The 23,882-nt window shown below is 36.5% G+C and overlaps 1 protein-coding gene across 1 annotated transcript in view; it reads left to right on the top strand.

Moving 5' to 3' along the window:
* The first annotated feature begins 11,742 nt into the window (after positions 1-11,742).
* The window catches only part of LGSN (lengsin, lens protein with glutamine synthetase domain), a 44,835-nt gene continuing 32,695 nt past the window's right edge, over positions 11,743-23,882 (top strand). The window contains exon 1 of the mRNA XM_033219908.1: positions 11,743-11,985. Coding sequence (XP_033075799.1) covers positions 11,956-11,985 — 30 coding nt within the window. The 5' untranslated portion in view covers positions 11,743-11,955. The remainder of the gene's footprint in view (positions 11,986-23,882) is intronic.

Raw genomic sequence — 23,882 nt, 5'->3', positions numbered from 1 at the left:
AAATGGAGACACAACACAAAAAAACCTATGAAATACAGCAAAAGAAGTTCTAACAGGGAAATTTGTAGCAATAAATGCTTACATTACAAGAGAAAGATTTCAAATAGACAACCTAAGGAAGTAGAAAAGCAAGAACAAACCAAACCCCCAATTAGTAGAAAGAAAGAAAAATAATACATATCAGAGCAGAATGAAACAAAATAGAGATCAATAGAATGAAAGGTTCTATTTCATTTCATTTCAATAGGATCAATAGAATGAAAAGTTTGTTTTCTGAAATAAAATCAATAAACTGTTAGCTAAACTAACCAAGAAAACAAGAGAGAAGATCCAAATAAGTAAAATTAGAAACGAAAAAGGAGCCATTACGACTGATACTATAGAAATACAAAAGATCATCAGAGACTGTTATGAACAACCATATGCTAAAAAATTGGAAAACCTATTAAGAAATGGGTGAATTCAAAAAAAAAAAAAAAAGAAATGGGTGAATTCCTGGACACATATAACCTACTAAGATTGAACTAGGAAGAAATAAAATCTCTGAGGTTCAGAGCTTCAGTGCGGACCTGAAGAGTAGACAGGTGCTACAGAGGGATCTGAAGTGTAGCTCTACCCCCCACCCCAAACCCTACTCCTATGGTCTCAATCATGGTGATGTTAGAGTGCCTATAATGACATCTTATTTATTTATTTATTTATTTATTTATTTTTGAGATAATTTTGAACTTACGGAAGAGTTGTCAAAATATTACAGAGTTCTGGCTGGGCACGGTGGCTCACACTTGTAATCCCAGAAATTTGGGAGGTCAAGGCCAGTGGATACCTGAGTTTGGGAGTTTGAGAGCAGCCTGGCCTAGATGGTGAAACCTTGTCTCTACTAAAAATACAAAAATTAGCCAGGCATGTTGGTGCCTACCTGTAATACCAGCTACTTGGGAGGCTGAGGCGGGATAATTGCTTGAACCTGGGAGGTGGAGGTTGCAGTGAGCCAAGATTGCACCACTGTACTCCAGCCTGGGCAACAGAGCAAGACTCTGTCTCAAAAGAAAAATAAATACATAAATAAAACAGTACAGAGTTCTTATATAATCATCGCCAAGCCTTCTCTTATGTTATATATTTTTATTGTTTGTTTTTGAGACAGTATCTCACTCTGTTATCCAGGCTGGAGTGCAGTGGTGCAATCATGGCTCACTGCAGGCTCAACTTCCTGGGCTCGAGTGATCCTCCCATCTGAGCCTCCTGAGTAGCTAGGACCACAGGCATGTGTCACCATGCCTGGCTAAATTTTTTCTATTTTGTGTAGAGTTGCAGTTTGGCCATTGTTACCCCGGCTGATCTTGAACTCCTGAGCTCAAGCAATCTGCCTGCCTCGGCCTCCTAAAGTGCTGGATTACAGGTGAGAAACACCTCACCTGGCCCAAAGTCTTTTTTGTATTTATTTATTTATTTATTTTAAAATTGAGACAGAGTCTCGCTTTTGTCTCCCAGCTGGAGTGCAGTGGCCCTATCTTGGTTCACTGTAACCTCTACCTTGCAACCTCTGCCTCTCAGGTTCAAGTGATTCTCATGCCTCAGTCACATGAGTAGCTGGGATTACAGGCATATGCCACCATGCCTGGCTAATTTTTGTATTTTCAGTAGAGACAGGGTTTTGCCATGTTGGCCAGGCTGGCTTTTTGTATTTTAGGAAACTGCATTATATTTAGAAATGTCAGGCCAGGTGCAGTGGCTCATGCCTGTAATCCCAGCACTTTGGGAGGCCGAGGCAGGTGGATCAAGAGGTCAGGGGTTTGAGACCAGCCTGGCCAACATGGTGAAACCCCATCTTTACTAAAGATGCAAAAAATTAGCCAGGCATGGTGGTGCACGCCAGTAATCCCAGCTGCTTGGGAGGCTGAGGCAGGAGAATTGCTTGAACTCAGGAGGCGGAAGTTGCTGTGAGCCGAGATCCAACCATTGCACTCCAGCCTGGGTGACAGGGCAAGACTCTGTCTCAAAAAAAAAAAAGAAAGAAAGAAAAAAAAGATATGTCATCATTTTTGGGGCCGTGTGTGGTGGCTCACACCTGTAATCCTAGCACTTTGGGAGGCTGAGGCGGTACTATCGCCTGAGGTTGGGAATTTGAGACCAGTCTGGCCAACATGGTGAAAACCTGTCCCTACTTAAAATACAAAAATTAGCTGAGCGTGGTAATGCACGCCTGTAATCCCAGCTACTACGCGGGACACTGAGGTGGGGGAATTGCTTAAATTCAAGAGGCAGAGGTTGCAGTGAGCTGAGATCGTGCCACTGCACTCCAGCCTGGGTGACAGAATGAGAGTCCGTCTCAAAAAAAAAAAAAATCATTATTTTTTATTATTCCATGTAATCTATACATAGAAACTTTATAATTTTATACATGTATACATATATACACATTCTATAAGGAAAATGACTTTATAAATTGTATTACAATTACAGCATGGGAGTGAAGTCATATTTAAAACTAGTAACACCATCGGAAGCATAAGTAAGTGCAGGGGACTGCAGATGGGTCTCTTTCTTTTACTTTTATGCTCTACATGTGTACATATTTATAGGCTACACATGAATCTGTTACATGTATAGGATGTGTAATGATCAAATCAAGGTATTTGAGGTATCAGTTATCCAAGTATTTATAATTTCTGTGTGTTTAGTACATTTCAAGTCCTCCCTTCTAGCTCTTTAAAAAAATACAAAACATTGTTGTTAACTTTAAAAAAATACAATACCTTGTATAGTCACCTTACTCTACTATCAACATTAGAAATTATTCCTTCTATTTAACTGTATGTTTGTATCCATTAACCCACCTCTCCTAATCCTCCCCCACTCATACAATCTTACCGGTTTGTGGTATGTATCTTTACCTCCATGTGATCAACGTTTTTAGCTCCCAATATGAGTAAGAATATGTAATATTTGTCTTTCTGTGCCTGGCTTATTTCACTTACCAGAAAGACCTCCAGTTCCGTCCACGTTGCTGCAAATGACATGATTTCATCATTTTTTTTATGGCTAGATAGTATTACATTGTGTATGTATAGCACATTTTCTTTATCCAGTCATCTGTTGATGGATACTTAGGTTGACTTCATATCTTCTATTATGAATAGTACTGCAATAAACATAGGAGTGCATTTATCCTTTTGATATGTTGAATTATCTTTCCTTTGAATAAAAACCCAATACATTGCTGAATTGTATGGTAGTTCTATTTTTCAATTTTTTTTTGGAGAAACTTCCATTCGCTTCTCTGTAGTGGCTATATTAATTTACATTTCCACTAACAGTGTGTAACAGTTATTTTTTCTCCACATTATCTTCAACATGTTATTTGTTGTTTTTTTGACAATAGCCATTCTAATTGGGGTAATAGGACATCTCATGTGATTTTGATGTGGTTTTGATTGGCTTTTCCCTGATGATTAGAGATGTTGAGCATTTTTTCATACACCTGTTGGCCATTTGTATGTCTCCTTTGAGAAACATCTATGCATGTCATTTGCCTACTTTTTAATGGCATTATTGTATTTTTTACTGTTGAGCTGTTTTTGTTGCCTGTGCTTTGGATGTTTTACTGCTGAGTTGTTTTTGTTACCTTTGCTTTTGAGGTTTTAGTCATAAAATCTTTGCCTAGACAAATATCTTGAAGAGTTTTCCCTATGTTTTCTTCAAGTAGTTTTATAGTTTCAGGTCTCACTTGTAAGTCTTTAATCCATTCTGAGTTTATTTTTGTGTGATGAGAGATAGGTGGTCTAGTTTCATTCTTCTACATACAGTCATCCAGTTTCCCCAGTGTCAATTATTAAAGAGACTGTCCTTTCTTTAATATATCTTTGTTTGTTTGTTTGTTTGTTTGTTTGTTTGTTTTTTGAGATGGAGTCTCATTCTGTCTCCATGCTGGAGTGCAGTGGTGCAATCTTGGTTCACTGCAACCTCCACCTCCAGGGGTTCAAACGATTCTCCTGCCTCAGCTTCTTGAATAACTGGGATTACAGGCGCCCACCACCACACTTGGCTAGTTTTTTTGTATTTTTAGTAGAGACAGGGTTTCACCATGTTGGTCAGGCTGGTCTTCAATGCCTGACCTTGTGATCCACCTGCCTCGGCCTCCCAAAGTGCTGGAATTACAGATGTGAGCCACTGCGCCCAGCCCAAAGTATTTTCCTGATGGCTTTGTTGAAGATCAGCTCGCCGTTAAATATGCAGATTTGTTTCTGGATTTTCTATTCTGTTTCATTGGACTATGTGTCTATTTTTATACCAGAACCATGCTGTTTTGGTTACTACAAACTTGTAATATATTTTGAAGTCAGGTAGTGTGATACCTCCAGCTTCGTCCTTTTTGCTAAGAATTACTTTGGCTATGTGGGCTCTTTTCAGTTCCATAGAAATTTTGGAATTGTTTTTTCTGTTTCTGTAAAAGTGGCATTAACATTTTGATAGGGACTGCATTGAATATGTAGATTGCTTTGGGCAGTATGGTCATTTTCACCATGTTATTTTTTCTAATTCTTGAGCATGGAATTAGTCTTTCCATTTGTTTGTGTCCTCTTCAATTACTTTCATTAGTGTTTTGTAGTTTTCCTTGTAGAGATCTTTCATCTAATAGGTTAAATTTCTTTCTTTCTTTCTTTCTTTTTTTGTAGCTATTATAAATGAGTTTGTGTTATTGGTTTCTTTTTCAGATATTTCGTGATTGGTGTATAGAAATGCTGCTGGTTTTTATTATGTTAATTTTGTATCTTATAACTTTGCTGAATTCATCATTTTTGTTTTTTTGTAGTCTTTAGCTTTTCTAAATGTAAGATCATGTCATCTGCAAAGAGGAACAATTTGCCTTGATCTTTTCCAATTTGGATGCCTTTTATTTCTTTCTTTTGCCTGATGCTCTGGCTAGGACTTCTAGTAGTACTGTGTTGAATATGAGTGGTTAAAATGGGCATTCTTATTTTCTTCCAGTTCTTAGAAAAAAGGCATTCAACTTTTTCCTATTTGGTAAAATGTCAACTGGGCATTTGTTATATATGGCCTTTATGATTGTGATGTATACTCTTTCTACACCCAGTTTTTCGAGAGCTTTAATAATGAAGCCATATTGAATTTTATCAAATGCTGCTTCTGCATCTATTTAGATGATCATATGGTTTTTGTTCATTCTGTTGATGTGATGTTTCGTGTTCATTGATATGCCTATGTTGAACCATCCTTGCACCCACAGTGTAAATCCCACTTGATTATAGTGTCTTATCTTTTTGATGTGCTGTTGGATTGATTTTGCCAGTATTTTGTTGAGGATTTTTGAGTTTATGTTCATCAGGCATATAGGCCTGTAGTTTCCCCCTTCTCCTTCCCCTTTCTCTTCACTTCCCCTTCCTCTTCCCTTCCCCTTCCCTGCCTTTTTCTTTTCTTTTTTCCTTCCTTCCTCCCTCCCTCCCTCCCTGCCTTCCTGCCTTCCCTCCTCTTTCTTCTTTCTTTTCTTTCTTTTCTCTTTTCTTTTTCCCTCTCCTCTCCTTCCTTCCTTCCTTCTTCCTTCCTTCCTTCCTTCCTTCCTTCCTTCCTTCCTTCCTTCCTCTTTCTTCCCCCTCCCCTCACTTCTTTCCTTTTCTTTTCTTCTCTTTTCTCCTTTCTCCTTTCTCCTTGCCTTTCCTTTTCTTGTCCTGCCTGGTTTTGGTGCCAGGGTAATACTTGCATTGCAGAATGACTTAGGGAGAATTTCTTTCCTTTCAACTTTTTGTAAGGCTTGTTATTAGTTCTTCTGTGTACATTTGGTAGAATTCAGCAGTTAATCCATCCAATCCTCAGCTTTTTCTGTATTGGGAGACTTTTTATCACTGATTCTACCTTACTACTCATTATTGGTTTGTTCAGGTTTTCTATTTATTCCTGATTCAATCTTGATAGGTTCTATATTTCGAGGGATTTCTCCTTTTCCTCTAGATTTTCCAGTTTGTTAGTGTATAATTGTTTATAACATTCTCTGATGATCTTTTGTATTTCTGTGATATCAGTTATAATGTCTCCTTTTCCATGTCTAATTTTGCTTATTTGGATCTTCTCTCTTCCTGGTTAGTCTAGCTAGGGATTTATTAATGTTGTTTATCTTTTCAAAGAACCAATGTGTTTGGTTGAACTTTGTATTATTTTGTTAGTTTCTATCTCATTGAGTTCTGCTCTGATATTTATTATTTCTTTCCTTGCACTAGTTTTGGGTTTGGTTTGTTCTTTTTTGTTGTTGTTGATGTTTTGGGTATTTTTGTTTTGTTTTGTTTTTGTAATCAAGTTCCTTAAGGGGCATCATTAGATTATATAAGTGAAAATTTTCACTTTTTTTTTTTTTTTTTTTTTGAGACAGAATTTCGCTCAGTCACCCAGGCTGGAGTGCTATAGCGTGATCTCGGCTCACTGAAATCTCTGCCTCCTGGGTTCAAGTGATTCTCCTGCTTGAGCCCTCCAAGTACCTGGAACTACAGGTGCACGCAACCACGCCCAGCTAATTTTTGTATTTTTGGTAGAAATGGGGTTTCACCATGTTGCCCTGACCTCATGATCCGCCCGCCTCGGCCTCCCAAAGTGCTGGGATTACAGGCATGAGCCACTGTGCCTGGCCTCCCTTTTTTTTTTTTTTTTGATGTAGGTGTTTATTGTTATCAACTCCCCTCTTAGGAGAGCTTTTGCTGTACCCCACACATTTTGGTACATTGTTTTTCTATTTTCATTTGTTTCAAATTTTTGTTTATTTTCTTCTTAATTTCTTCATTGACCCAGTGGCCATTCAGGAGCATGTTGTTTAATTTGCACATATTTGTAGAGTTTCCAAAGTTACTCTTGATGTTGATTTTTAGTTTTATTTAATTGGAGTCTGATAAAACATTTGATATAATTTTAATTTTTAAAAATTTGTTTAGACTTGTTTTGTGTCGTAGCATATAGTCTATCCTGGAGAACATTCCATGTACTCAGGAAGACAATGTGTATTCTGCTGTTGTTTTATAAAATTCCTTTAATATTTTATACAATCACAGAACAGAGTTAAGGGAAACGTGAGAGATCATCTTGCCCTAACCACATTTTGCACAAAAGGAAACTGTTATCAAGAAAACTATGTGATATGCCTTTAAAAAGCAGTGTTTCCTGTAGAACTCAGGTCTTTAATCTGCTGGTTGTTTCACTACAGCAGCAGTTCTCAAAATATGATTCAGGGACCTCTTGGGATTCCAAGAATCTTTGAGGAGACTGTGAGGTCAAAATTATTTTCACAATAATGGTAAGACCCTATTTGCCTTTTCACTCTCATTCTAGCTTTGGTGTATAGTGACGTTTTCCAGAGGTTGCGTGACATGGCTGCATCAAAAGAATGAACGCATGTCGGGAGCAGCAGCTCATGCCTGTCATCCCAGCACTTTGGGAGGCCGAGACGGGTGTATCACCTGAGGTCAGGAGTTCCAGACCAGCCTGGCCGACATAGCAAAATCCCGTCTCTACTAAAAATACTAAAAATTGTTCAGGCATGGTGGCAGGCGCCTGTAATCCCAGCTATCTGGGAGGCTGAGGCAGAATTGCTTGAACCCAGGAGGCGGATGTTGCGGTGAGCCCAGATCGCATCACTGCACTCCAGTCTGGGCGACAGAGCAGACTCTGTTTCAAAAAAGAAAAAAAGAATGCAAAAGCAGATATGAGATTCCAGTGGTTTTCCTCTTAAACTAGACATTAGAGCAATTTGCAAAACTAAGAAATAGCATCAATTTTCTATAAAAAATGCAATTCATGTTAATATGTACAATGCCCATTGTTGTTATTATTATTATTACTATTATTATTTATTTTATTTTTTTTTGAGATGGAGTCTTGCTCTGTCGCCCAGGCTGGAGTGCAGTGGCGCTATCTCAGTTCACTGCAAGCTCCCACTCCTGGGTTCATGCCATTCTCTTGCCTCAGCCTCCTGAGTAGCTGGGACTACAGGTGCCCACCACCAAGCCTGGCTAATTTTTTATATTTTTGGTAGAGATGGGGTTTCACCATGTTAGCCAGGATGGTCTCGATCTCCCGACCTTGTGATCCGCCTGCCTTGGCCTCCCAAAGTGCGGGGATTACAGGTGTGAGCCACCGTGCCTGGCCTATTGTTATATTTTTAAATATGGTAATATTGAGTAACATAACCTGTGTATGTGTGTGTATGTAAGTGTGTGTGTATATATATACATATGTGTGTGTGTGTATATATATATGTGAGGTTTTGGTGCTTTCAAGAATTCGTAGGTATTATCCCCATAAATAGAATGATGTCATTAAAAGAAGGAAACAAGGACAACACCAGCTACCAATTTTTAAAAATTAATAGTGTTATAAAAATGTCTTCTGTGAATAGACAGTGGAGACTCAAAAGGGGGGAGTGGGGTCAGTGATGAGAAATTACTTAATGTGTACAATGTATACTATTCTGGTGATGGCTACACTAAAAGCCCAAACTTCACCACTATGCACTATATTCATGTAACAAAACTGCACTTGGACTCCATAAATCTTACAAATAAAAAGAAATGTATTCTGTGACACTCTCCTTCTTCTAAAAATAGCTTGGGCTGTTTTGGAATAATTTTTAACTTATTATATGTGATTGCAAGCTCCTTATGTGCTTTGGAATTCAGAATTTCATGCTTTCACTTTCACAACTAACTTCATTTAACTTTATGAAGCTTATGCTAAATATATAAATGCTTAAGGATATGTGGAAATCATTGAAAATGCTAAATTAAAGTGATTTTAAACTAGTTTTAAATGGTATCATCTTTATAAAAAAATTTTTTTCAGGGAGTTATACTGTTTTCTACTTGTTGTTTACTTAGGTTTATCGAAGGGGCAGATGAGAGGAGAAATTCCCTTTCTAAAACAAATGAAAAGGACACACAAAAATATTCTTCAGTTTCCCTGCCAATGTGTGTTTCCGCTCAGCCCTGATTTCACTGATTTTTTACCTGTCTTCACTCCAATTTTTTTTTAGTGATCGGTTTTAAATCTTAATTCTATAAATAGATCTACCATTTTCTTAGAGAATGAGCTATTTCTGGGCAGAACTGAAAAGAGGTGGGGACTGGATTCATGAAAGGAACTTTTGGGGGCCTTTGTGAACAGGAGTTCTAGAACCACTAGGGAAGCTGAACTATTACTCCTCATAATTTTTGTGTGATGTTCTCTTCAATAAAGGGTGTCAGTGTAGCCTTCCAGTTATGTATGTCATAATTAGATGCATATAAAGGAGGAACAAACCCATGCGGTTTCTAGAACAACAACAAATTGAGAGAAAGATAGAGTGGAAGTATCCTTCTGTCATGGTTCTTACGTTCTTATGCTGACCTGAAACCACATTTTTGTGATTGATGAAGGTCATAAGAAAGACTATTTTCTTCACTGAACTTGTCTATTATTCTCACAAGTCAGCTATTCCCTTGGTCTCATTGGGCATGTTTTCACCCAATTTCCTTATCAGTTAGTGCTGGGAAGACAAGAACTTTGTATTTTATACACTGTACTGTAACATATACATAAATATGAAACAAAAACAAATTCATTGTGATTTCATTTTCTCCCACAATGAAAGAATAGATTTAATCCTTTACCTAATTTGCATCCTTTGCTCTTCCAATCCTGTTCAATAATTCATCAGAAGGCAGTAGTAACTTAGTGGTAAACAACATATTGTTTCCCCTTGTTGGTACTTAGTAAGCTTTAGCTTCTGCAATCTGTTCTTGTGAAATGAATCCCATAATTCCTTTAATCATTTTAGTTACTCTTCTCTGGATCCATTCAATTAGATTACAACTTTTTGGCAAGATAAGTACTTGAGTTGAACAGTCTTTCCATATGTTGTCTCAGAAGAGTGGTAAGGGAAAGGCTTGTATCATTTACATTCATGGCTCAATGGCTACATTCATTTTGACAAAGATAGCTTTCTGGATATAGTACGTATTGAACAAGTGCTTGTGAATGAAAGTGTTTAATATGGACTTATTGACCATTTATTGTTTTTCTAATCTATTTGTTAAGCCCTTTAGTTTTCTAATCTATTTGTTAAGCCCATAGTTGTCTAATAAGTGTTTCATCATCTGAATCTGACAATAGATATCATTCCAGAATACATTTGGTTTCTCCTTTGGAAAAACAGATTCTAAATAATGGTATATACTTTTAAAATATGTATTATGCTAATATCATAAATTAGGTTATATACCATATGTCCAACCAAGCTTTAGAACACTTTTTACAAAAATGGGCAAATCAAGGGTTCTGGAAAGGATATTATAAAAAACTCATGGATACACATTGAGAAGAAGAGATTGTCGAAATAAGGTAAGGAAAAGAAGATAAAATGAATCAAATTGCATATTCAATAACAATAAAATTCCCAGGAGAAAATTTGGGTAAGTAATACTATGAAGAAATGATTTTTTTTAACATGTCCCAATACGTAACTGAATATGTAAACCAGCTTGGAGTTCTTTTCTTTGACATAGGAAAGGGAACATTTCAGAAAAAAAAATGAAATTTTTCACAAAACATTTTTTTCCATACCTCAATGGCACCTGTTTTGCACGGAGACAAGCACATGCAGGAAAAAGTTGCAAAAGTGGAAGTAAACGTGGTTTCAGAAGAGGATTGAGAAAATCTTAGGTAAGACTCTGGTATAAGACATTGTAGGAATTAAACACCCTACTAGAGATCTGGGGGAAAGCACCAAGAGCAAGTCAAATACTAGAATAGGAGATAGAATCCCTTTTTTGGGGGAAGTTCAAGAATCCAAAACAGCCATATTCAGGATGCAGTTTCAGGTATCAGCATCAGAACTAGGTCCAAATCCAAGATCTGGTTGTAGATCAGGCTACACAGAGCAGAAGCTTTAGAGTCAGTCATGGAACCAGTACCAACAGAATGGAAATAGGAATAGTTAATTACTGTCTTTAGGAAATGGGGCTTTTGAAATGGGCCAAGAGAGTCAGGTAGGATTGACTGGTTATAGTATTGGCTTGGCCTTCTTCAGGCCCAGAAGACCTGGACAGAAGTGATTAGCCATGGAGACTATACACTTCCACATGGAAAATGCTTAGAGAGAATTTGGTTTAGTTCAGAAGAACTCCATATTCTCCTTTATCAACTATACTTGAAGTTGAGTTGATGGCAGCAGAAGTGTGATTTCAAACTCCCTTTACTAGTGAATAGAAAGCATTCCCTATTTCCTCTACTGAGTTAGGATTGTTTATGGGACCCTATGGGGCAGCCTGTGGATTATTACATATTCGTTGTGGACAGTGGGGATGGTCTGGGATTTGTCATAGACTGACATTGGAGAATTGGAAAGGCTAAGGGAAGATATTTCAGTTTTATAATGAAGGTCCAAAATTAATCTGGAGGCCAGAGGGACCCAGAAAAGAAAATAAAAATGAGAATTACAAATGAGTGGATCTTTGCCATTGGTAAAAATCTGGGTCACTTATAGCTGTATTTTTCCATCTGTGCTTTTGTCTGTGGGCTCTGATAGCATAGTTGTCTAATAAGTGTTTCATCATCTGAATCTGACAATAGATATCATTCCAGAATACAATTGTTATGTAACAAAGATTCTGTATTCTGGAGAAAAAAAGTCAATCAACACAATTTTAAGCTTTCTATGTCTTTTGTTTGCAGGGATTCAGGCATAAACAAGCATTTGTCATTGGATTCTTCTAGTGCATTTCCAGCATACTGTGCCTTGGGCATGACACATCAGGGTCTGATGTTTATCTTTTATTACCTGCCAGACCTCTCTGGAAAAGCCTCCATGGAATTCATCATCTGCAGTCTTTGTTGTAGGTACACATATAAATACATGTTGAACACATTCGTTGAGGATATTGTGGTTTCTAAAGCTGAACTTAAATAAAAAGTGTTGAGATGAATAATGAAGAAGACTTTCTGCAGAAGGTATGAAGCTAATCATTAAAATGTTTTTAACCAAAATATTGACAGCAAATCTTTTAAAAAATGTGAAGTTTTTGAGTGCCGGTAAGAATAAGTGTAGCATAATTATACTTGTTATATGTCCACTTTGGAGAAGTTAATGAAGAATTGTCCTTCTCTACTACACAGTGAGTTTATAAAGATAATAAAAACTAAACAGTTCAAAATATTCATCTAGGAAAGCTCATTTGGTTTGAATAGTCATTTAGATTCAATAGGCACCAAGTTTCAGAAGAATACGTATGCTATAAAAAATTTTATTTCTATTTTGGTTGTTATTGAGAGAATAATCTTTTGTTTTTCTCAAAGCTTTGGCCTCATTCTAATAAATATGCTTTGAGATTAAATGACTAAAGGTGGAAACTTGTTTTCAAATTATATTTGAAATGCACAGCATGAATAGTGATAGCCACTCATTGGGTCTAGCATATATTAAAATAATCAGTTGTCAGCATATAGCATTTCTCCTCACTTCTTAATGTATGTGTACCCAACCTTTACTCTTGTATTTCTGACCGACCATTTTGAAAGACTGAAGTACAGACTTGGAGGCAAGCTGTGGTAAAATTTGGGAGGATGTGGGTTATCTTTATTAAATTAAGAAAATATATTGCAAGGAGCATACCTACTATGTGAAGAGTGCAGTGGAAAACCAGTGCATTATGTATGAAATAGTGGCATATAGAGAACAAACCTGGTCCCCACTTATGCATGGAGTGTAGAAGATCGCTAACATCTAAGAATGGGTTCACTGATCTGTATAGTGAATACAAGCAGTTGTTTTGAAAGAGACAAGAACAAATGCACTTTCCATAAGGAAACTGGGCGAGGCTGTGTGAAGAAGGGACTCCCTGAGGCGGAGGTGTCACTTATCCTGTACTGCCATGTCACTGTTGTAGGCATCAAATGGTGGTTTGTGTGATTATAATGAATTTAGCTAAAAGTAAATTCATAGCTGCAAATGAAGGCTTATAGAAAGAAAGTAAGGGTGATTAGCATGTACATCATTAGCTTTTGGGGATTTCGATTTCTAACTATGTAACTTCTTGGACTAGGTTTTACTTACTACTTCTGAACTCACGGCAAGAACTTTGCTTTCTTCCTCAGCTCCCACAATTTTAGCCCAGGATTCCAGGTGATGCAGCTCCTACGAAAGCCCTTAAAAGCCATGCCCTCCTCAAGACCAGTCTAGACCAAATGTTGATTGTTTACTCTTAGGAGGGCAGAAAAATGAACAATATGATTTTTAAACTGCACAATTCTCACAGCAAGAGACATTCTCTGTCTTTTGAGGAAAGTTCCTTTGGAGTTGGAATAGAGCATTGTATTTACTAGACGTTATAAAGGTGAATGTTGGCTGTCCACTTGACTCAACTCCACTGAGTAAGCTCTTTTATACTCTCCTGTATAGGGTCACATTCTCAGGAAGTGAAAGAATATGGAAGGAGGCAGAGAGATGACATGTGACATTCCTTTTCCAGCTAACTGATATCTGGAAAAGGACAAGATTGTGTTTCATACTAGATGCTCTGGGAACGTGAGCAAGAGCAGCATGAAGTTAACTACAAAACACAGCAGCTGAACAAAAGCTCAATGGATTCCGAAAGGCAGATAGTGTGTATGGAGAAAATCTCTCAGAATAATTACTTCCCCAACCTGAACAAATTCTTTGTTAGAATCTTCAGTAAAATGAACAGTTATTAATCTTAGATTTGGTACTTCCCTAAAGAATATTTTACTGAGATTCTCTATTTAAAACAATGCTGTAAAGTCATGTATTCAGCCACATTCTTAGCAGTAGCAAACAAAAAATAGATTGAAAACACATTCTTATTTCTTATAGTAGACCCTATGGGGTGTATGAAGTTGAGAAATTGAGTGAAAGAGTAGCATATCATAACAATTAAAATCTGTTTATCAAGAACCTTGTGTGTGGTGCTGAGCAGGGTAATATGTCAAGTGAGTAAGATCTGTTCTCCGCCCTTCAGATATTTATAACTCAAAACAGAGAACATTGACACAAGTAGACACAGTTCTGACATTTCCATATCACAGAAGGAATGAATGTCATCTGGGGTGAAGTCAGAGACTCATCCAGCTCTGTAGCCTGTATCTGCTGGGGGCATGAAGTGCAGCCCCATGGGAGGCTCTGCCTGACCTTCTAGAGGCTTGCTTCAAGAGGCTAGAGGTTTACCTACCCCAACTCTCCCTGCTTTATGCTGTTGTCTGTGTGACTCTAGAGACCACCTGATTCTTGTTTTATATTTTCCATTTTTTTGTCTTTTAGAATTCAGAAGATTTGTCTTCTGAAGATTTCAAGGTTTATAGTTCATTTTATAATTATTTACCTCAAACCTACCTACTTCCAGTGTATCAACTAGCTCTCCATTTAAGAAATCTCAATGGAGAGGCAAGACAAAAATTAGATGAGAGTTTCAAGAGCAGTGGGTTCAAGCTCGCACTTCCTGAAATCAGAATGCCTGCATTTTAGTCTCGGCTTTGCTACTTACTAGCTGTGTGATATGGGGCAAATTATTGGACTTCTCTGTACCTCACTGAGATATTAATAGTGCCCACAGGAAGAGATTTTGTGGAGATTAAATAAGTTAACACATGCAAAATGCTTAGAACTGTGCTTACAATATAGTGAGAACTCATTAAAAAGGAGTCATTCATTACATATACTCTATTTTGTTATGTTGACCTCTAATAGCTCTCCTGTTTTCATTTTTACTTAAAGAGTTTTACATTTTCCTTTACATGATGGAATATATTTGCTTATGATAGTAATGATAGCAATTAGATATAATGTACCTTTTTACATAAACATATATCCATCCACTTCTAGCCTATAAAGGCTTTCCTAAGGCACAATGACTAGAACTATTTTTAACAGTCTAGTTACAGGCATATTATAATTTTTTAAAAGGACAGAACACCTTCCCCTCTCATATTTAAAGTATTTTTATATTCATATTTGCAGTATTTTTATATGCTGCAGCAGCCCATTAGCTGATATCTTCACTAACAGTTCCATAACGTTCTCGGATCTTTTTCATACTATATTACAGAGCCCATTATCTTAAATATATATTACATATACATGAATATCTAAATTTTTTCCACATGTCTTTTTACCTTTGAAACATTTTTGTTGCTTTTCTGCTCACCCACAAAGCCTTCACAAATTATTTTTGTCCATCTGCATGGATAAATGTATTTTTAGCCATACAATCTTAATTTCTCTAAAAAATATGGAGAATTCTTTTTTGATATACTTATGAACATACTAAATAAAACAAAACTTTTTGCTTCCTTTATTATTTTAGTCTTCTTTATTAATTAGCTACATATTATGAAAATCACATGGTGTTAGACCTTTGTAAAATTATGTTTTTCCTTCTCTGAAAATGTTTGGTTAGGTATATTTTTCTTGTGTAGAACTTCTATTGTAGATTTTGCATAACTTGCCCATAGAGGTGAGATTTGTTTATGGGTTGATGCCACTGTTGACTATTTGCCAATTTGTTAGGAATAAAAACGAGACTCATAGCATTTCATATGGGAGCAGCTATACCATTTACATTCTGATACTTCTTTCACACAGAGCTCTCAATAATGATTGTTGCTCTATCATTCTTGGTCACGTGTGAATGTTCCACCTAATCCACCAGCTTAGATCTAGGTTATTATCTTGTAATAATAATGAGGATTAAAAAGTTAGAAAGTGAAAATTTGATGGTAGAAGTGGAAATTAACCAGGTTGACCCTAACATTTGGCTATCTAATCTCCCCACAAATGTGCTTGGAGATGAGAAACTCAACACTTTGACAAATAACCCATTCCATTTTGGGCCCATTATATTAAGTAAAATTCTGATTCCTTGCAAATTCCAAGAAATTTATCTGGATTTTCCTTCCATGCTTTGTTTTACTTCAAAAGATAGAGATACTATTGAACTCTCACTCGAAGTGTAGAGTTTTTTTTTTTTTTTGAAGACTTGGATTTCCTTAGTTTTCAGTATTTTGTCACATATAAAGTTTTTAAGTAGCATGAAGAAATGAAATAAGAGTTGCAAACCACACATATTTTAATTCTGCTATGTTTTAGGTATGAAGCCAGGCAAGTTGCTGTATTTATCAGATCCTCAGCTGCCTCACTGAAATGTATATACATATATATTTATATAAATATATGTATATATGTATCTATATAGATATATAATGAAAGCATGGATACACACACACACACACACACACACACACACACACACACACCAGAGACAGAGAAAGAGAGAGAGAACGTTTTAACTATTTCAGAAAAGCCTGAGAAATAATGTTTTCTCAGTATCTTAAGTGGGGTAATCATAACCCTAGGGAAAACGGCTGATATTGAGGATAACTACGGTGAAAAAGCCCTAAAGAAAAGGTAAAATTTATAAAGCTACAGAGGCATTGTAGAGCAGACTTTCACCAGCACAAGCCCATCTAAGTGAAGAAGCACAGGTCTAAGCCCTTCTAGAGAAAACTTTGAAGAAGGCCATGCCATATTTTATCTAGGAAAGCTGTTTTGACTGAATCATCCTACTGGGTTACCATCAGGTCTTGTTGACATCCAAAGAAGTCTCATTCAGAATCTTTTATAAAGGAGAAGTCTGAGTCAAATGTCCTTTCTGGCCTTATACTTCAACATGGTAGGTCTTGTTTATAATTAATTAATTAGAAATTATTTACTCAATTACTACTTTATGCTAGGCAATATATTAGGCACAAGGATACATCTAAATGCCACCTTCTAAGAATCTTCAGTCTTTGACATGTTGTTATTGTCAGCCTTTCCTGACTTTACTTCCTGTCCCATCTGTCTTGGATTCCATATCCTATTATTTTAGCATCTTCCTTGCCCAAATCCTCAACTTATTTTTGCCATTGTCCTTCTGAGTTTGTGACCTCATAAAATCTTAAACCATGGTGTCTTCACATTTCCAGCTGAGCTTTGCTAGAGAAGATAATTACCTGTGCAGATTGGTGTCACTACAACTTTAAAGCCTCCAATTCTTTCTGGGCCCTTGATATTTTTCTTTCCTGAGTCGGCTCTTTCTCAGTCTCCACTATAACTATGTCAAACAATTTCCATTCTCCTTAAGCCTTTAGTCTTCCATATTCCTACTCTATCTGAGCACTTCTTACCTTAAAGGGACAACTGGAAGCACCACAACTCTCCACCTTTTGTTATCCAGAATGGATAAGATAGATTAAGGTTTAAGATCAGTTTTAGATTGAAATTCTGCCATTTATTGGGTGAAAATCTTCCTGAGCCTCAGTTTTCTCATCTGAAAGGCACTCATGAAATGTTAACAATTCTTTTCTTTCTCTCCTTCTCCTCCTAATAGTCCTCTTCCTCCTCCTCATTTTTTCTCTTCCTTCCATGTCTCAGTTTGGGCTGCTATAAGAAATTGCCATAGGTTGGCTGGCTTAAACTACAAACATTTATTTCTCACAGTTCTGGAGGCTGTAAGTCCAAGGTCAAGCCTCTGGCAGATCTAGTATCTAGTAAGGCCTCACTTTCTGGCTTATAGATGTACATATTCTTGTATCCTATATGGTGGAGAGCAGAGAGAGAGGGAGTAAGCACTCTTCTATTTTTTCCCCCCTAATAAGGGTACTAATTGTATCATGAAGGCTGTAGCCTCATGACCTAATCACCTCTCAAAGGCTCCACCTCCTAATATCACTGCATTAGGTGTTAGGGTTTACTGTATGGATTGTGGGGTACACAAACATGCCGTTCTTAACTCTGCTCTTTCTTCTAACGATCTATGCTTTTTCTTCCTCTGATAGAGGAAAATTATTAAAGTTAATTCTGTTATTTCAACCCCAGATTCCATTTTTTCTGTCCTCCCAGGGACTTCCATTTATTTTTTTTCTACTTTCTACTACATCCCCTTTTTTGATTCCTTTCATTAAGCATGTATTTATGTATGTATGTATGTATGTATGTATTTATTTTTGAGACAGGGTCTCACTCTGTGCCCAGGCTGGAGTGCAGTGGTGCACTCTTGGCTCACTGCAACCTCCATCTCCCGGATTCAAGCGATTCTTGTACCTCAGCCTCCCAAGTAGCTGGGATTACAGGTGTGCACCACCATGTCTGGCTAATGTTTATATTTTTAGTAGAGACGGGGGTCTCGTTATATTGACCAGGCTGGTCTCAAACTCCTGGCCTCAAGTGATTTGCCTGCCTCAGCCTCCCAAAGTGCTGGGATTACAGTGTGACCCACTGCGCCTGGCTGTCTTAGCATTTAAATATATGCAAGTCTTCTCTACCTAAAAGCAACATAAACTTTTCTTGAGCCTCTATATACTTCCATGGTATATATCTTTTCTGTCTTCTTCATACTTTTGAGTTATATTTCATGTCTTCATTTGATAATATTTCTTGTGTGCTTACTGGGTGTAGATCCTGGGCTAAACAACTCACATTCCTCTTCAGCTCACTGGATCTTGCTGCTGCTCACATGCTTCCACTGTGACTGTCCTTACCAAGGCCTCCAGTAACTTGGGTTGCAAAATACAATGGGCAAGTATTAATACCAGCCTTATTTATCATTTCAGCAGCTTGGTCCATTGGTACTTCCTTTTTATGTTTACTCATTAAATATGGTGGGTTTTCAGTTCTATTTATTTATTTATTATTTTTACTGTACACCATTTAAATGAACATCTCAGTTCTGTTTTAGAATTCTTATTTTCTCAGTCCCTGTTCTTTCCCTTAATAATTCTAACCACTGTCAGGGCTATTTTTTCCTTACATTTCGCTTTTGTATTTTGACCCTTATGGTCAATGCTTGCTGGACACTTCCAGGTGACACAATCACCTTAGATTCCATATGCTCAAAGCAGAACTCATAATTTCCCTTCTCAAGTCTTTACTTTTTGGGTTTCCTAATAGAAATATGGCTGTCATTTTTCAGTCCTCTGTCTCTGACACTTCCTATATACAGCCAGTTACCAAACTGCGAAATCTACTTCCCAAGTATGTCTGCACTATGCTCATTCCGCCCCCTACTCCAGAGCTATTCTCCTAGTTCAGATCAATGTAATCTCTACTTTGGATTACCCAAGTGGGTATTAGAGATATAAAAAGTTCCTTGGTTTATAGTATCCTGACCTAGATGTAGTGTTTCTCAATTCCACAAGGGACACTTAACTGTATACTTGGCACTTAAGAGATCATAATGCCTAGACTAAAGTAATTAATGCCTTTTAGTTTGGAGAAAAAAAACTTATAGATGGACAAAAGCTCTACTTTAATGATACTGAAAGTTATTTAATGAAGCATTAGGTGAGATCTCCAAAGGAAGACTATATAATTTACCAATTATAATGAAGACAACATAACTATGAGTTATTTGAAGAGGACATAAAGTTTAATAAGGATTGTACTTTCATTGGAGACTTAAGAACATCAATCATCCATTAAAAATAGAGCTACTATATATGATTCAGCAATCCCACTACTGGATATATATCCAAAGGGTGTGAAATCAGTAATGTTGAAGAGATAGCTGCACTCCCATGTGTATTACAGCATTATTCACAATAGCCAAGATATAGAATTGACCTAAGCATCTGGCGATAGATGAATGGATAAAGAAAAAGTGATATATATACACAGTGGGATAGTATTCAGTCTTTAAAAGGAAGGAAGCCTTAAACAGGCAATAATTAGCTTAGCCCAGGCATTATGATCTCTTAAGTACCAAATAAAATTTTCTTTTGTTTGTTAAAACATGAATGAACTTAGAGGACATTATGTTAAGTGAAATAAGCCAGACACAGAAAGACAAATACTTCATGATCTCACTTACATGTGATGTGTAAAAAGGTTGAACTCAGAGAAGCAAAGAGTAGAATGTGGTTAACAGAGGGCAGGTGGTGGAAGGATTGGGGAGATGTTGGTCAAAGAATAAAACATTTTATTTAGAAAGAGGAGTAGTTTTGAGAGATCTACTGTACCACATAGTGACTACAGTTAATATATAAGGGGACCTCAAAAAGTTCATGGAAAATGCGTATATATAAAAAAAAAAACTGTGCATGGATTTTAAAATCTTTTTGAACCAAAGTAAGTTCATGCTAATTTGTTATAACATGTCTGAACAGGATATAGTTTGAGGCACTAAGCATAAGACATCAGTTTGAATAGAGTGTCTATCAGAGCAGCATGAATTCCGCTAAAATCAAAGTAAGAATGAACATCAAATTTATGGTGAAGGTGGGGTGGAAGAATGGTGAAATCTTTGATGCTTTATAAAAAGTTCGTGGGGACAATGCTCCAAATAAATCAGCAGTTTGAAATGGATGACTCTTTTTGAGAAGAGATTAAACAATGTTGAAGATGAAGCCTGAAGTGGCAGACCATCCACATCAATTTGCCCTAGTTGTTCATGTCTTGATTGAAGACGACTGGCTTTTAACAGCAGAAACAATAGCCAAGACCATAGATATCTCAATTAGTTAAATTTACACAATTCTGACTGAAAACTTAAAGTACGGCAAACTTTCTACTTGATGTGTGCCAAAACCAATGTACCCAGATCAACTGGAGATAAGAGCAGAGCTTTCAGTGGAAATTTTAAACTGATGTGATCAAGATTCTGAAGCATTTCTTCACAGAATTGTAACAGGAGAAAAACATGGCTTTACCAGGACGATCCTGAAGATAATGCCTAATCAAAGCAGTGGCTAGCAAGAGGTGGAAGTGGTCCAGTCAAAGCAAAAGTGGACCAGTCAAGAGCAAAAGTCATGGCAATTGTTTTTGAGATGCTCAAGGCATTTTGCTTGTTGACTTTCTAGAGGGCCGAAGAATGATACCTACTTATTAGGAAAGTGTTTTGAGAAAGTTAGCCAAAACTTTAGCAGAAAAATGCCCAGGAAAGCTTCACCAGAGAGTTTTACTTCACCACAATGATGCTCCTGCTCATGCCTTTCATCGAACAAGGGTAATTTTGTGAGCATTTTGATGGGAGATCATAAGCATCCGGTTTACAACACTGATTTGGCTCCTTCTGTCTTCCTTTGGTTTCCTCGTCTTACAAAAATCTGTAAAGGGGATTCATTTTTCTTTAGTTAATAATGTAAAAAAGACTGCATTAATATGTTTAAATTCCAGGACCCTCATTTTTAAAGGGATGCACTAAATGGCTGCTATGATTGCTTACAAAAGTGTATTAACCTTGATATAGCTTATGTTGAGAAATAAAGTTTATATTTTATATTTTATCTTTTAATTCCATTTCCATGAACTTTTTGACATACCCTCATATTGTATATGTAAAAATTACTGAGAGAATAGATTTTAAGTGTTTTCACCACAAGAAATGGGAGATAATATATATTCTAATAGCTTGATTTAGCCATTCCACAATGTATACATATATCAAAGATTATATTGTATACCACAAATATATACATTTTTTACTTGTCAATTAAAATTAATAAACATTTTGAAAGGAAAGGAGATCCAGATCACTTTTTGCAACCCTTCTCTCCCCAAATAAGAAAATTAATCATTTTGTAATGGATGGCTACATCAAACCACCCTGCAGGTTAATTTTTGGTTGTGGCCAGAAAAGTAGGTAACTGTCTTACCAGGACAGGCTAGAAAATCAACAGGAGCCTAGGAAAGAAGGAAACAGTGTGGCCACAAGAAATGATAAAACTAGTTTTGTACAGATGGAGATAGGGTTTGTACCTGAAAATTCCCAGCTGTGAAAGCTGGAGAGATTGTTGACAGGCTGGATTATGCAGAACCTTAGAGAATACCAGTTTGAGTTTTCCCTTGAAGGTGAAGGGAGAATTGTGGAGGTATTTTCAGCAAAGAAATAACAAAACCAAAATTGTGTTATAGAGAAACAACATGGCAGTAGTATGAAGGATGGATAGAAGAAGGGTAACACTGGATGCACAGAGAATGGTTAGAGATTGTGGAGTTGTTGAAAGAATACAAAATTATAGTTAAATAGGAAGAATAAGTTCAAGACATGTATTACACATCATTGTGGCTATAGCTAACAATATACATTCTTGAAAATGCTAAGAAAGCAGATGATAAGTATTCTCATCACCAAAATGATAACTATGTGAGATAATGCATATTTAATTAGCTAGATGTAACTATTCTGTAATGTATATATACTTTAAAACATCATGTGGTATATACCATACGTAGAATTTTATCTGTCACTTTAAAAAATTAAAGGAAAACGCTAAAAAAAAAAAAAACCCATCAGACAAGCCTATAAAAATGGACAGTTTTAAAAAGGCACTTCAAAAAAGAAGATATTTAAAAAGTTGTGTCAATTCAGGTGACAAAAGATGGAAAATGGAAACGCTTCTTTTTTTTTTTTTTTTTTTTTTTTTTTTTTGAGACAGAGTCTCGCTCTGTCGCCCGGGCTGGAGTGCAATGGCATGATCTTGGCTCATTGAAACTCTGCCTCCCGAGTTCAAGTGATTCTCCTGCTTCAGCCTCTGGAGTAGCTGGAATTATAGGCACTCGCCACCACACCAGGCTAATTTCTGTATTTTTACTAGAGGCGGGATTTCGTCACGTTGGCCAGGCTTGTCACAAACTCCTGACCTCAGGTGATCCACCTGCCTCGGCCTCCAAAGTGATGGGATTACACACGTGAGCCACCGTGCCTGGCCAGAAAAGTTTATTTTTAAATGTTAAATCAATTGAAAACAATTGCGATGTGTATTTAACTCTTTCTAGTTTGTTGTATGCTACTTTCACATTTTTACTATTATAATGAAGGTGGCACTGAACATACATGACATATCTTGGATTATTTTCTTAAACCAAGTTGCTAGGAGTAGGAATACAAGGTTAATAGGTATGGATATTTTTAAAGTAGTTAATACAAGTTTGTGATGTAGTCTTTGAAATAACACTTCTGTAAATATTTTAAGCACGTTTTCTTTCTTTTTTCTTTGAAGAAGACACTTCAAGGTAACTGAAGGCACAGTCTTTCATCTTTGACATATTCTTTTAAGTTTGATAATTATTGATCCCTTTTTCCACTATTTCTAACAGAGGTTAAAACTTGATGAAATTTTGTTTTGCTTGTTTGCGTTTCCATGCACCTCTCTCATTAACAAAATCAGAGTGTTTGGCAAATGCATTAATGGCTACACCTCAGACTATATTATACAGGGGTCAAAAAAAAGTTTGTTTTGTTTTTGTTTTTGTTTTTGTTTTTTATTTTAGTATTGACATTAAAAAGGTAACTTAGAGAAAATTAAAAGTAAATCAATAAAATCAGTGATATTTAGAACCTAAATAACACATTATTATATTGGAAATACATTTATTAGGTCAAATTAGGGTCTACGTTTAATGCTTGGCAGTATTCCTTTAGGTTAAGTGTTTTTTGGTTAATTTTATCAAGTCACTGAGTTGAAATGCAAAATGACAAACTTATATTAAACCATATAAACACCATTTCAAAAGAATCACCATGGTGAGAAAAACATGAATAATGAAAATATCTTGTAATGAACTTGAATGTAAGAAGGAAACATTCTTTATGGCCATTCCCATATATGAGACAAAAAGGAGCCATCTGACGAAACGATAGTGAAAACATTTTGGAATTGTGAAAAGCTGCTCCGGTGAAAATATCAAAAGAATGAAAATCAACCTGTTGTAGGAGAAATTTGGGATTGTCCAAATTAAGTGTAAATTAAATTTGTATATTTATGCCATGCAATCAAAATGAAATTGCATATCTGTACCTACGCTCATGATTCTTCCAGCCTGGTTTACCTCTCTCCCTGTCTTCAGCTCAAATGCTCCC

Source organism: Trachypithecus francoisi, unplaced genomic scaffold (assembly GCF_009764315.1).
Source record: "Trachypithecus francoisi isolate TF-2019V2 unplaced genomic scaffold, Tfra_2.0 Lachesis_group10, whole genome shotgun sequence".
NCBI classification, from domain to species: Eukaryota; Metazoa; Chordata; class Mammalia; order Primates; family Cercopithecidae; genus Trachypithecus; species Trachypithecus francoisi.
This window is presented reverse-complemented; position numbering and strand designations above follow the sequence as displayed.